The sequence below is a fragment of the Mustela erminea genome, chromosome 11 (genome assembly GCF_009829155.1).
Source record: "Mustela erminea isolate mMusErm1 chromosome 11, mMusErm1.Pri, whole genome shotgun sequence".
Classification (NCBI taxonomy): Eukaryota; Metazoa; Chordata; class Mammalia; order Carnivora; family Mustelidae; genus Mustela; species Mustela erminea.
In genome coordinates, this window is record NC_045624.1 from 15,031,269 (window position 1) to 15,046,031 (window position 14,763).

The 14,763-nt window shown below is 36.0% G+C and overlaps 1 protein-coding gene across 4 annotated transcripts in view; it reads right to left on the reverse strand.

Moving 5' to 3' along the window:
- TRIM24 (tripartite motif containing 24) overlaps positions 1-14,763 on the reverse strand; it is a 99,407-nt gene that overhangs the window by 15,617 nt on the left and 69,027 nt on the right. Inside the window, exons 8-10 of one of the 4 annotated variants that reach the window (XM_032304208.1) lie at positions 7,663-7,780; positions 5,021-5,187; positions 77-247 (exon numbers count right to left, since the gene is read on the reverse strand). In XM_032304208.1, coding sequence (XP_032160099.1) covers positions 77-247; positions 5,021-5,187; positions 7,663-7,780 — 456 coding nt within the window. Of the gene's footprint in view, positions 1-76; positions 251-4,918; positions 5,188-7,662; positions 7,781-14,763 lie in introns of all 4 variants that reach the window. The other 3 variants (XM_032304207.1, XM_032304206.1, XM_032304205.1) reach the window with 3 other exon arrangements.

Consider the following 14,763-nt stretch of genomic DNA (forward strand, 5'->3'; position numbering starts at 1 on the left):
TGCTTTATCTATAAATTTAATGTGATCTAAAAATAGAGAAGCAGAACAAGAAGCCGAAGAAAGTAAATATGGATACCTGTTTTATAGCTTGTTGAGCCAAAAAAGCCATCTGTAGTGGGTTGGGCTTTATTGCTTGTCGTGGTATGTTCTGGTTTGGTGGATATCTCAGCTGTTGAGGATGTGGGGGAAGAACTGGTCCATTGGGTTTGGGGCTGTGATTCTGAAAATTTATCAAACGTGGAGGGGGCTGCTGGAAAAAAGAAATTAAACCAATTTAGTAAAAATCATTCCTTGAAAGACAAATCTTTCACAGAAAGACAGCACCTCTGTCACAGATGAATAACTTATTAACACTATAACATGGGTATGGGGGAAAGAGGCAGCCTTCTAGAATGTGTATAACTATGTGAAAAGTTTTATTAGGAAAGAGCCTTGGGGGAAGGTTTCCAACTTTAAGCAGGTTAAAAAAGGACTGGACATAGGCCATGTTAAGGAAGTAGGGAAAATTTGTGTTTGGTATACTTCGAAGTCTCTGATGATTACATTTTGCAAAGAACTGCCCTCTTCAGATGTCCTCAAGTAATGTGATGGTAGAATAGTAATTGCTAGCATTTACTGAGCAGCTGTTACATGCCAAGTACTGCTTTAAGGGCTTTATGTGAGTTAACTCATTTAATCTTCCCAACAATACTATGAGGTAGGAATTCTCTTCATTTTTGAGAAAAGGAAACCGAGGTATAGAGAAGTTAAATAACCTGCCCCAGATTAATGAAGATAATTAAAGATGAAGCTGAAACTTGAACTCAGGCACTGTGGCTCCAAGGTCTGCACTCCTAACCAATAAATCATGAATTATGAAAATAGTTGTTATTAATAACATTTAAAAATTAATGAGTTTTAGATCTCACTGAGGTCAAACCATATGTCAGGCATTATGATTAGCATTTTACATGAGTTACCTCATTATTATCTTCCCCTCATTTTACAAATTAGGACACTAAACATTAGAAAGCTTAGAGAACTTGAAAAAGGTCACACGGCTAGTGAGAGGCAGCACTAGAGCTTTCATCCAAATCTACTCCGCTATGTCATTACCAAAACACCTGCTGGTGTGTAGCTGGGGGTGGATTAAGGTACTAATTAGAGCTGAGAGGATGAATTTCCCTAAAGGAAAATAGATTTCAAATGGAAACCCTTCAAGGACAACAATGGTGGGTTATACGATAGGGCAAGGGCTGGGAAGGCAAGCCTACTTTGCGCATAAATGCTAGCCCTGGAAATTGAGACCAGTGTTCTAGAAAAAGGTAACCTTATATGCCAGTCACAGTCTCATGGTGAACCAATTCTATGGCTGGCAATTTGTTGTAAAGCAACTACTTATTTTTAGCTCTCTCAACTGTATGTGATTAGAACTTTTCAGAAGGGGAAGAATTAACCTCCATATTCACAAGGGGACAAACGTGAAATGTACAGGGCTGAAGTAACAGCACCTTAACTTTTGGTCCTCCGAAGGAGAGAGCTATAAAAGGTAGCTCTAATTTTGCCCTCTATTTTTACTTTTCCTTTCTCATTTGTGGAATTTACTCTCTTTTCCTGGGTAAATACTTCTTTCCCCCCACTCTTACAAATCAGTTGGCACTGGGTAACAACTCTCAAGAGTGGCCAGCAATTACAGACTCAAAAATAGATTTAGATACTGTTTCAATACAAGGGAAATTCTGTGGGTGAAGAAGAGAAAAGTATTAGAGAAAATGTCACAACTGTACAGATGCATAAGCCTGAAGCCATAGCCATTCTCTTTGATTTTTCAAGTTTTGTGGCTTGAAGAGTTCTGTAGCAGAGAAACGTTAACAGAAAACAACTGGGGAATTACAGTGGAAATAGTGAAAAAGTTCTTAATTTATCTATCTATCTTTTTAAAGAGTGGGAAATCATCCAAAACGGTCCTTAAGAGACAATGAAGGAACTTCCATTAGTCCTTTGCTACCCCACTCTCACAGCCGCACTCAGATTTACACATTGATACAGTCAAGGAACGACACTTGGCGCTAGAGTAACGTAGTCTGAGCAACTGGTGTCAGAATGGTGTCAACCCTGCCCTCAAGGAGCTCACAGTTTGGTAAGACGTCAGGTGTTCTTCCCTCTCCTAAACTGTTATAGTTGATTGTGTTAGACAGGGGAGGCAACTTTGAAGAATAGGACTAGGAACTAGTTATGCTCATAAGAGAAAAACCAAAACCAGTGCAACTTTAATTAAATGGAATCAACTAATTTGCAAGGACGATACAGAAAGAAAAAAGAGAAATAATTGAGCGCTTAAGCAAACTGACATATAAACACCATTATCCTCACCCTCACTCATAAAGTACCTTTATGATTATAGGTTTTGACTGTATTCTAGGTCGGGAGTTCCCAACTGTGCATAATAACCATGAAGGATAGCAGATGTCCTTCTAACATCTATTCACTGTTCAGGAAAATTAATGTATACACATGAGCAAGAGTATCTCCACAGCAGTAAATGTGACTCAGGAGTGAGAAGCATTGCTGTGGAGTGTGTATAAAATAACAGGTGACAGTGCTCTCTAACCAGGTGTGATCTGTCCACTGAAATAGACTGCATATTGCTGAATAAACAGATGCACTGTCTACCAGGTTTGTAACACTTAGTTCCGTCTTACCTCTGCACCATACAACTCTTTAACCATGCGATTACCTGGCTAATATTCAAAGGAATAAGAAATAAGGAACTCTCATGCAAGCAATTTTTATAAGTAGTCCTTTAAACTTAACTGTGTCCTATGGGCAGATATAGGGTGAGATTTGAACATACCCACAAAGCCAGAGGCACACACAACCTCCTTATAGACAGACACCTTCCCACACTTATATGTAAATAAACTGGTAGAAAACTAAGTATATAGCTGGGCAGAGCACTGTAAAAGCTTATGGAGGACAGACTGATGCATGAAAAATGTATGAGTATTTGGCAGAGAACACATAAAAATGAGAGATGAGTGTGAAAGAAGATTCAGGAGTCACTGAGAGTAGTAGAAAAACAATACTGTGTGAGGGAACAACCAAAAGATGTAAAAATTACTTTATTTCTATGAGGAAAAACTAGGTTTCAGAATAGAGATTGTGTATTATATAGATTATACAGCAGTAAATCCTAGAGAGGAAAAAAATAAGATCAAAAGCAAATTTCTGAGATAAGTAGGCGAATGCTGAGACATCATTTTCTTTGTGACTCCTTGTAAATAACAATGATAGAGGGACCAAGTCACATAGTATCTACTAAATGCCTCAGTTTCTTACTTCTTAGTGAAAAGGCAATTAACAAAAATAATGAATTTATCTTTGTTTATGTTAATAAACTTAAATAAAAATCACTTTTCAATCTCCCAGACACTTAACATAAATAGTAATCATGAAAATGCTTAGCACTAGGCACTGAACTCTCTCTTCTCTTCAGATTTATCTTTACAAATATTTTGGTACTTTTTAAGGTCTATCTGCACTGTATCAATCTGCAGAGGTAATGATAAAATTATTCCTCAATTTTCTTAAAATTTCAACTCTGTCAGTTATGCTCCTGGTATCTAAAGTGTACAAAGTTTTTTCCCATGGAACACCCACCAAAGACGTCTTAAATTCTTTGTTAATTACTTCCTGTGAAACATGAGTTAAAACAAAGTTCTAGAGGAATAATCTACTGGGTACATTAATATTCCCCTGGATTTGATATGCCTTCTTAATCAAATTACTAGAAAGCCATAAGCCTGAAATAAATTGCTTTAGGTCTTCACAGAAGCAACTTAACAAAATCAGGATCCATACATGTCCATAACTTTATTCAGGGTAAGTAAGAGCCCTAAGAGACAAATTCCCTGTTTTGTAAAATTGCTACAAATAGTATTATTATGCCATTCTTAATTACTTTTTCATAAAGAACCACATTATACATTCCTCTTAGCACTAGAAAAATACTAGTTAAAAGGTTCTTTCCTAGTTAACTGGCATGTTTCCTTTTTACCAAATAATATAGATATTACATGTTTCTTGTTTTCTTTGGTTGTGAAAAAATTTCTCGTCTAAGTCTTGTTCTCAAGTAAAGGAATTCTTAACCTAGTTCTGCACACTTTTGATTCTTATTAAGCCTTGTTCCATTTCATTCCTTTGTGCCAATCCATTTAAAGTATACTACTTCAAATCCTTCTTACAAATAGAAGAGTACAAATAAATAAAAGTAACTGTAAAATAACAATTTGTATGAATTAATCAGACTTTACATTCTTGAGTAAACTATTAAGCATACCCAGATCTCACTTGAGCGGGATGATAAAACTCTTTAACAGAGCATATAAACTTATCTTCAAAAATAGATTAAAAGTAAATGGAATACTTTGTAGCTAGCAAAAATAAGAATGTTCATGGAATACCTGCTCAGAGTCTGAAGAAGGGAGATTTCTAGTGAACCACTCCCCAGCCTTTTTCTCTTTTGTTTTACCCTAATTTCTAAGACGCACTGCAGTTTTCCTAAACACTGCATCCCCGCAAAGACCAGATAACTGAAGTAGAAATCATTCTGAAGCACTAATATGGGAATGATGAGTTACAGATACACAACTTTATCGTCAGCCATAGGCATGAGTTGGTTAGGAATGCAAACATTTATCCTCGGTTATAACTGAAGAGAACAAAGAGTAGATGAAAATAGTTGTACCGGCTAAATAAACCATTAATTCCTTTTTGAGAAAGACCAAAAACTAGGAGTAAAATCAGGGATACTTTGATAAATTTTTATAAATCCATATATTTATATCATAGATGATAGATGTCTTGGTTATTTTAAAAGATGCTGAATACAACTGTACTATAATTATCTAAGTTAGGACAGGCCTGCTTCCAAATTTACCTGATGAGAGATGGAAGGTTGCTGGATGGGCCCCTGCATTCTAGGGTTTGGTAAACCCACAGGTGCTGGCCTCCGTTGCACCTGTTGCCTCTGAGCCATTACCTGTTGCTGCATATGCTGGAGTCGTAATTGAGCTAGGCTGATCTGTGTTGGAAACTTGGATAACTGGTTTGAAGATAAACCACCTGGTTGCTGTGAATTCTGTTCCACAACAGGATTCTGCTTAGGCATTTGTGGCTGACTCTCTTTATCTTCAATTACTAAAGAACCTAATCAAAGAGAAAAAGTTAAGTTGTAAAGTTTTTCTGATAGTGAAATAAGGCTATTTTTGCTGAACTTCAAATTGCCCAGAAATTTTTTGGTCTCAAAAACACTTCAGACTCTTAAAAATAGAAGGCCCCAAAGAGCTTTTGTTTATGTAAGTTCTAATCAAATTTTACCATATTAGAACCCATTAAAAGCACTTTTTACCTATCAATTCATTTAAAAATAACAAACCCATAATATTTTTATGAAAAATAATTTTTTAAAAAAATCAGTGGAGTGTCATTGTCTTATTATTTTAAAAATCTCTCTACATGTTTCGCCTAAAAGTTGAACTCTTCTGTTTTTGCATTATCTGTCATTATACTTTGGGTTGAAATATCTGAAGAAAACTGGCCAGAGACTGGCATGTAGTTGGAAAAGGGAGTCCTTGTGGTCTCCTAAAACAGCCTCATACTGTATCTTGAGAACTGCTGTTGTTTATCAAAACAAAACAAGCAAACCTCACACTGGTTCTAAAATTCCCACAATATATTTCTGATTCTCTAGTGAGCAATTCGTAACCTTTCAAGTTCCTTATATCTTCACAGTGCACACTACATTAGTCCTCTGAGAGACAATACTCTGGCTTACAGTTACACTTTTAGAATTCAAAGGTGCCTCTAACTGGATCTGATTAAAGCACAAGGCCAAAGCTTGAGTTCTTCAACAGTACAGAATCAAATGTTTCTGATTTACTAAGCAAAAACATCCTAAAAAATGTGGTTTTCATTCATTAAATACTCATTGTATGCAGGCAATATGATAGTAAGTCTATGCATATCCTTGTTTAAGTCCTTTCTTTGGACAAGGGATCTAAGGGTTCAGAGAGATTCAACAACTTACCCAAACTCACTAAGACATTTACTGAACATTCATCTAGATCAATTTTTCCCTTGTACTCTTCTATTTCTCAGAAGCCATAGATAAACAAGTTTAGGAAAGCTTGTCTCCTTGTTAGAGTATTTAAGACACAAACTTCATTGTAAATGACAATTTATACAACTGTAATTGATAGCTCTGAGAAGTCTTACAGTAAAAGATACTGTTTAATTTTTTTACAGGATTTGCACAAACTTCACAAATAGGGATGCTGTTTTTATTTTGTTTTTGCTGATACAGATTCATGTAAAATTATATCCACTTATGTGTGTATAGTTACACACATACTCTTAATTTTACCTACGTCTACATCATGTGGTTTATAGTGTAAGCAATATCCTTGTAAGTACACATATTTCTGTATATGACTATTTATGTGGATAGGTTCTCTGTAGAGCTAAAGGTGTGGTGGTTTGGTGGGGTAGGATAACAGATAGTTACTTATAAACACACTTTGTATTAAGATGCTTCTTTTTAGTAATAGAGGTGAGATCGTGTGTGATTCCAGTTGCCTGTCACCCACCAATAATAAATACACTGCTGCATGCACTTTGAAACTAAGCCTCAGGGGTCATCTTATCACCATCCTTTTTGTTCTTCTGTTGTATGGATGAGATCTGTGTAAGCTTATTGCTTTCTTTCTTGGTATATTATGACAGCACTGTCTCTCTCTCTCTAGCCACTTCTTCCTTTCCTACCCAGAATCTAGCCTAGGAAATGAAAGGGTAACTATCTTTGATGTCTTCGAAACACAGTCAATGAGACCAAAAACTGTCATCAAAGGGAATACATTGGTGGTTGAATGAAGAATGTATAGGGAATTCTTAAATTTCTACTTCTATAGATTCCCTGTGAGAAATTAAGAAGCAAAGAAGTGAAGACTTTTTCTACTAGCAAATAATATAGGGAAATTAAAGTAATTACTTTCTGCTGACCTGCCTGAGAAGGTATGTGAACTGACCAAAAATGATAGTTTTCCTTTGTGATTATTCGGTGGGCTCTAATACTTAAAACTGGGGCACTTTTCTGTGTGCATGTTACACTGTAATTAGGAAGTTTAAAAATATATAGTTATTACATAAAAGACAGAATAAAAAAATGAGAAGTCTTCCCTAGCAAGATCAAGCAAATGAACCTTTAGGCACGTCATAACTGGGTATTAAGAGTAAGTAAGCCAATAGGAGACATACTATTTCATCAGAAAACATTCCAAATGTAAAAAAATCCTGTACTGATGGCAATCACGAGTCAAAAGTTTTACTAACTACAGTACAAACAAGATTGTATGGAAAAAAGAACTTCTAAATCCCGAAGTCTACTCTGTAGGTCAATATAAAGGATGTTCATATCATCCATTTAGTTACATGTGTATTTGTATTCATGCATGTGTCACGCAGACACATAACATTAATAAAAAAACTAGCAAAATTCCACGTCTTCAAAACAGGGTAATAAAAACTCTTTGGGGGTAGAAGGGAATACATTTTCAGTAACATATCATAATCATTAAGAATTCCAGAAACAAATGGCACGTTGAAAAAACGGACAGAAGGGCATACCTAGATTGATAATATTTTGAGCCCAGAAACTAGGATCACAGTGAAACTGGATAGTATTGTTGGTCACTGGGGAAGCATCACACCTCGCTCGAAGAAGGTGCCGTAACCGGTATGTAATCTAGAAGAAAGGAGAGAGGACTAAACATTGGCATCTTTAATCAGGCAAATAATTCATTAAGTTCCCAGTAAATACACAAAAATGATCTCTGGTATGTATGCTAACACAAAATAAGTAATCCTCTCTAAGTTATCAATGTGGAAAGCAGGTTTTTTTTTTTAAAACATGTTAAAAGTTTTGAGATATAATTCGATTAGCTATACTACTGAATACAAAACTGAAAAGTATCTTAAAGTGATAGGTTAAAGTCAGTTTTTTGAATTAATAAAACCTCAGAGAAGCACCAATTAAGTATTTGTAAAATAAATCCTAATACATTTTGTTCTTTTATTTTACTTACTCATTTAAAGAAGGATTTAACATTTATATTACGAGGCTAATGAGTTATGGTAAGGACAAATTAATCTCAGCTAGGGATTGTTCTCCTTGCTTCTGTGTTTGGGATATCACGTCATCACACCATATCCCCCACCTCCTTCCACACTGTAGTTCTCAGTGAATAGTCGGACATTTTCCCTCAGTCCTTGAAGAATTTAGTTCCTGGCTCATGATCACCATCTCTAACATTACTCTTGTCATTACTTCTTAGTGATTTTAATATCCAACCAGCTGATCCTTCTTTCTAGCTTCCTCTAGTCCCAGGTACCAATAATGGTATAAACCTTAAGGGTCCTATCAGTGTTTGCTCTTAAAATTTTCCCCTGTCCTTTGAGCTCACCTCACCATTAACCTTATCCAACTGAAAGCCCAGGGTCAATCACCAAAATCACCTTGCATATACCCTTGTATCTCTTTCTCTCACATGCTCTAGCACATGTACTTCTTTCCCTCTCAACTTTTCCCCAAACAAAACAAAACAACCCTGGTTTTATACCCAACGTTTGCCCAGATATAAATGGACTAATAAACACATTACAATTTACTTCAGGTAGGCCCCTAAATTTGACTGGCTCTCCTGACATTTTTCTGGTACTTTACTTCCCTACCCTCCTAAATAACTACTCAAATTTTCTTCTCAAATCTCTAGCACCTCCTTCCTTTTTCCATTCTCAATCTCAGCTGATGATTTTGCTTAAAATTTTACTGAGAAAGCAAGGAACAATTAGGGACCTTCTACAAATTCTCACTACTTGTCAGTATAAGTGTTCCCTCTTATCACAATGGATTAAATGGCCTTTTTTTTTTTTTTTTAAAGAGTTTATTTGAGAGAGACAGAGAATAAGCAAGAGAGCATATACCCAGAGCCAGAGGGAGGAATGGGGTGGTGGGTGTAGAGAATATCAAGCAAACTCCCCCATGGAGCCTGGAGAGTGATGTGGGGTTTGATTCTAGGACCCTGAGATCATGACCTGAAATGAGCTGAAATGAAGAGTCATAAGCTTAAAAGACTGAGCCACCCAGGTGCTCCTAAATGGCCATCCTTCTAAAGCCAGTCCTTCCACTTGTGCAACAGTACCCAACCCTTCTTGTCTACTCACAGACACTGCTCAGTAACTTTCTTCCCTCTCCTGTATCACCTAGGCTTCCATGTTACTGGATCACTCTTATCAACTTATAAATATGTTTTAACTTTTCCCAGCTGAAAACAAAACTCTTGGCTCCTTTGCTCCTCTAACACCCACTGCTCCATTTTCCTGCTCTTCTTTTTACAGAAAACTCTTTAAAAAACTCATCTATTTTTACTGCTCCCTGTTCCCCTCCTCCCATTCTTTTGTGAAACCATTTCTTTCACTTGGCTTTCAGCATACTATACTCTCATGGTTTTGCCTTTATTTTACAGACTGCTATTTTTCAGAGCCACTGAAAATAGGTTTCAGTTCCAATGCACCATCCCAGTCTCCAGTGTTTGTTCTTCCAGTCTTGCAACTGCCCTCTACTCTCCTATACCCACATAGTTTTAGTGATCTCATATAGTCTCATAGTTTAAATTACTCTTTAATTTGTAGCTCAAGTCTGGATCTCTCTTTTGAATTTGCATTTCCAGCTGCTAAGTCAACATCTCCACCTGCTTGTCTGACAGGCACCTCAAATTTAATATGTCTAAAAGAGAATTTCTGATCTTTCTCTTCAAGTCTACTTGTCTTATAATCTTCTCCATCTCCATTATTGGCAGCACTACTTCTCCACCACTTTGTCAGTCCTTGGTTCCTCTTTTTCTCAAGCCTTACATTCAATCTGCCAGCAAATCCTACTGCTTCTATCCTTAAAAGACATGGATAACCCTATCTATCAACTCTATTAATTCTCCTCTTACTACCTTAGAAAACCACCTTATTGTAGTAAGATTCTAACTGGTCTCCTTTATTTCTTCTTTGCTCTCAATAGCAGTGATTGTTAAAATATAAATCATATTCTGTTCTTTTTCTCAAGGCCCTCTCAAATGGGTCCCCATCTTACTCAGATTAAAAACCAAAGTCCTCATAATGAACTACAATGCTTGTGCTACTTGACTTCGCATTACTTCTCTTACTCATACCACTTTCTGCTCCTTCACCCTTCTGGCCCCTCCGGGCTTCTTTGTATCCGTACCACAAAAACTTCCACCTCTATCTTTGCACTTGTTGTGTTCTCTGCCAAAATTTCTCTCCCTTGAGTACTTACTTCCAACAGGGCTTGCTTCCTCACGTCCTTCCATATCTGCTCAAATATCACCCTTTTTAGATAGTTTTATGTATCTAAAACTACAATCCCTACCCCAAACTTCCCAGACTCATTTCCTTAATTTACTTTTCTCTAGAGTACTTAACACCATGTAACAGTATACATATTTTACTTATTTCTGTACGCTCTCCACTAAAACCCAACTCCTTGGGTTGGGCAAACTCCATTTTCCCTGTGCTTAGAATGCTGCCTAATATATAGCAGGTATTCAATAACTAAGTGTTGGGTAAATAAATTTGCTTCAGTTGCTAAATTATTTCCAACAGCTATAAGTTCTGAGTCAAAAACCTTGAACTTATTTTGGGACTATGCGGAACACATGGCACAGTGTGTAACAAACAGCACTCAACACAGTGTTCTTCTCCCTAAGTTTTTCTCCCTCTAATTTTTACATCCTGTAACAGTTCTCACTGAAAGAATGCTAACCAAAGTAATTATTCCAAGAATTTTCCCTCATTAATACACTCATGTTTAATCATTTCCCAAATTTTATCATTTTGAAATAATTTTAAAATTGTAGAAAATGGAAAAGAACTCTTTACCCAGATTTCCCAACTGTTAATGTATTAGCAGATTTGTTCCAGTGCCTGCCCAACTGCTTCTGCACACATACACTATTACTTATCTTTTTCTGAACCTCTTGACAGCAAGTTGAAGACATGAGGTTCTGTCTACCCCAAGCACTCCACTGAGCGTATCTTAAAACAGAGATCCTCTAACATAAGTGGCAAGTTCCAAATTCCAAAAGCAGGTTTGTCACAACACTACATTCCAATCCAAAGATCTCATTCAAATGGCAAGTCTCGCAACAGTGTCACTTCCCAGAATGCTATCAAGGAACACCGGTTGGGTTTAGTTGCCACATCTCTCCAGTTCCTTCATCTTTCCCTGTCATTTTGTCCTTGATAGCTTTGAAGAGTTTGGGGCTTATATTCTGCAAGATGACAATACAGGTCTGAATGTAGTTCCTCCTGATCAGACTTAGTAAACATCTTTGTCAGGAATCCCACACAAAGATAATGTGCATTTCTTAGCGCATCAGATCAGGAAACTCAGGATGTCAATCTGTCCCATAACTGCTGATACAAATCCTCATCACCTGGCAATTCTGTTGCCCAGTTTCTCCACCTTAAATTCACTGGATTTCCCCCTTTGTAACTGGTTAGTATTTTGCAAAGAGGTATTCTAGGGTTACACTGAAATCCTTTTCCATCAATTCTCTATTCACTAGGTTAGTGTACTCTGATGACTCCTTAATTACCTCTACGATAGTAACCGAAATGTGCTGCTTATCTACTATTCTTTTTACATTTATTGATTTACATTGTGAAATAAACTTTTCCCTTCTTTATCATTGCTGTAGAAAAAATGATTAAAATCAGAAATGTGAGCACTTCCTTAAAAGAAAATCAGGTCTGTTAAATAAAGGGTACTATGACGTAAATCCCCGGGATATACCTTTCCCCCCTTCAGGTACTATGCTGTAAATCCCTTCTTTTGCTATTGAAAAGCTAAAAGACACAATTTAATTACAACTCAGATAGTATCTATTTGCTAATTAAGTTGTGCAAAGGTCTAAAAATATTATCAAACTTGGGCAAACTCTATTCATTAAGTAATGATGTACTTTGCTGTCAAGATGTAAGAGCTCTCTGTCAAATTATTTTACTACCCATCTAAAATGTAAACCTTGTCAAAACTCCTGATACATGTTTTAGATCATTTTGAAAGGTCATAAAGCCTGGCTAGTGTAGAAGATAATGGTTTATTAAATATACTTTTTTTTTTTTTTTAGATTTTATTTATTTTTTTTCTGAGCCAGAGAAAGAGAGTACACAAGCAGGGAGATCAGCAAGCGGAGGGAGAGGGCGAAGCAAGCTCCCCACTGAGCAAGGACCTGGAGATCAAGACCTCAGCCAAAGGAAGACACTTAACTGACTGAGCCAACCAGGTGCCCCAGTGGTTCCTGAAGTATACTTGTTAATCCTTTCAGATGTATCTGAACTTAAATATACTCAGGTTTCACACTGAAAACTTAAAAAAGCAAAAGATGAAAAAAGTTTAAGATCTAAAGATATGAAAACAGCTTTCAAGATAGTAATACTGTATACTGTCTCCTTTCTATTGAAGTTAAACTTAAAGAAGAGATTTAATATTTGAATTTCCAATCCTGTAAAAATTAACACGCAGTTTTGTGTATACTTTGAATTTCTGACAAAAGATGTTTTATCTGCCATTTTTTCACCATCAATCTTTTGTTTCATTCCTATACATCAAGCAGTGAGTAACACAAAATTCCTACCTTTAAGAAGTATAAAGTCTAATGACAGTCATAAAAACATGCAAATACAATAGTAGATAAAAGTCAGTAATAATATGATGAACATATGCACAAAGGATTTACAAACACAGAGAACAGAAATTCAATCCAGTTTTGGTCATGAAAGGCTGCCAAAAGGAAAGTAAGATAAACCTAAACTGAAGCTGGCAGTCTTTAAAAAAGATGAACATTAGTTACTCAGGAAAGAAGAGGCATTCTAAGAAAGGGTACCAGTACCCAGGCAAGAAGCATCATATACTGGGAGCTCCAAGGAATAGAAGCAAGGTGCTGCCAATGACACCTTCAGGAAAACATAAAGAGGGTCTTCAAAGAGTAATTAGATGGGAGCAGAGGAAAAAGAAGAGATTGTAAAGTTTCTTTTGTAACTTAATAGTTTCCTAATTGCTATTATTATAGAAATATTTACTGCTAGTAAAAAGGATGATAGTGCTTTACTCTCCTGGTCTTTCTTCTGTCAATATTTCTTGCCCTCCTTCTAAATTACATAATAATAAATTCAGTGTTAACATGCTGACAGATGAACCCTGAGGAAATACTGTGAAAATGTTTCAATATATTTAAAACTGGACTTCTGAAAAGATTCCACTGTTGCATTGGGTTTTATTAGCCATAATTCCTATAGCAAAAAGATGAACTGAGAATTACAAGTCAAGCTTGAAATTTCAGACCTGCAAGAGATTTCTTATTTTTTTAAGCACATAAAAGCCATCACTTAAAGGATAACCTGAGTAAACATGGCTACAGGAAACAAGCCTAAGAATGATGAAAACCAGTGTAGAATGTAGCAATTTTCAAAGCTTTCGAGGTTGGAAACCCTTGTGAGTGTTTACAGATAATCATGAGCCTTAGCTCTGTAGGCATTACAGGCAAATTATTTTATTAACCACACTGGCTACTGGTAATGCCTTGAGGCCCACTTGGGTTGCATAGGCTTTTAAAAACTAGGAAAAAAATGATTTAGTCAATTAGGTATTGGTTCCTTATAACTGATTCCTTATAATTTGCTGAGCCCATTTTCTCCTATATATAAAATAAAACAATCTCCTTCTCTCCTATGTCAAGAAATCATTAACATAACTAAATAATTGAGCTTCTATTTTTATTGTTTTCTATTATAATTGTAAACAAAATCATAGAATAAAATTAGAGAAATTTTTAAACAGAAGAGATTGAATATCTGTATGAATGTCTTAAACATATATAGTAACAATATTCAATAGTCCTAATTTTTCATCGTAATTGAAAAAAGAATTCTCTCATTTTCTACTTTTCTTTTTCTGTTACACTTTCAGAAAAATATTCCGGAAAACAGAGAAGATAGATGTCTATATAGAAGCTGTTTTTCATTACATCAATAAAGCACTTTAAAAAAGAAAAGACTCAAGAAAGATTCTATCATTGACTATTATGAAAGAAAAAATTCTAAGAGTGAATACAATGCATGACTAGGAATAGTTTCAGAAATAGTTACTAATCAGTTTTTTATTTGTTTTTTAAAAATATTTTATTTATTTGACAGACAGAGATCACAAGTAGGCAGAGAGGCAGGCAGAGAAAGTGGGAAAAGCAGGCTATCTGTTGAGCAGAGAGCCCTATGTGGGGCTCGATCCCAGGACCTTGAGATCATGACCTGAGCAGAAGCTTAGCCCATTGAGCTCCCCAGGCGCCCCTAAAATACTACTGTTTTCCCTGTCAAATAAGCAAAGATTTCCCAATTACAACAAATTTAGGGTGGATGGTAGGGGGAGGGCGCAGGGAATGGGCTAAATGGGTGATGCAGATTAAGGAGGGCCCTTGTCCTGATGAGAACTGGGTGTTACATGTAACTGATGAATCACTAAACTCTACTCCTGAAACCAATATTACACAATATGTTAATTAACTAGAATTTAAATAAAAACTTCAAACAAACAAACACCCCCCCCCACCAAAATGATGCAAAAGTTTAAATGAAATATTACATGAAAAATGCTTGGAATTA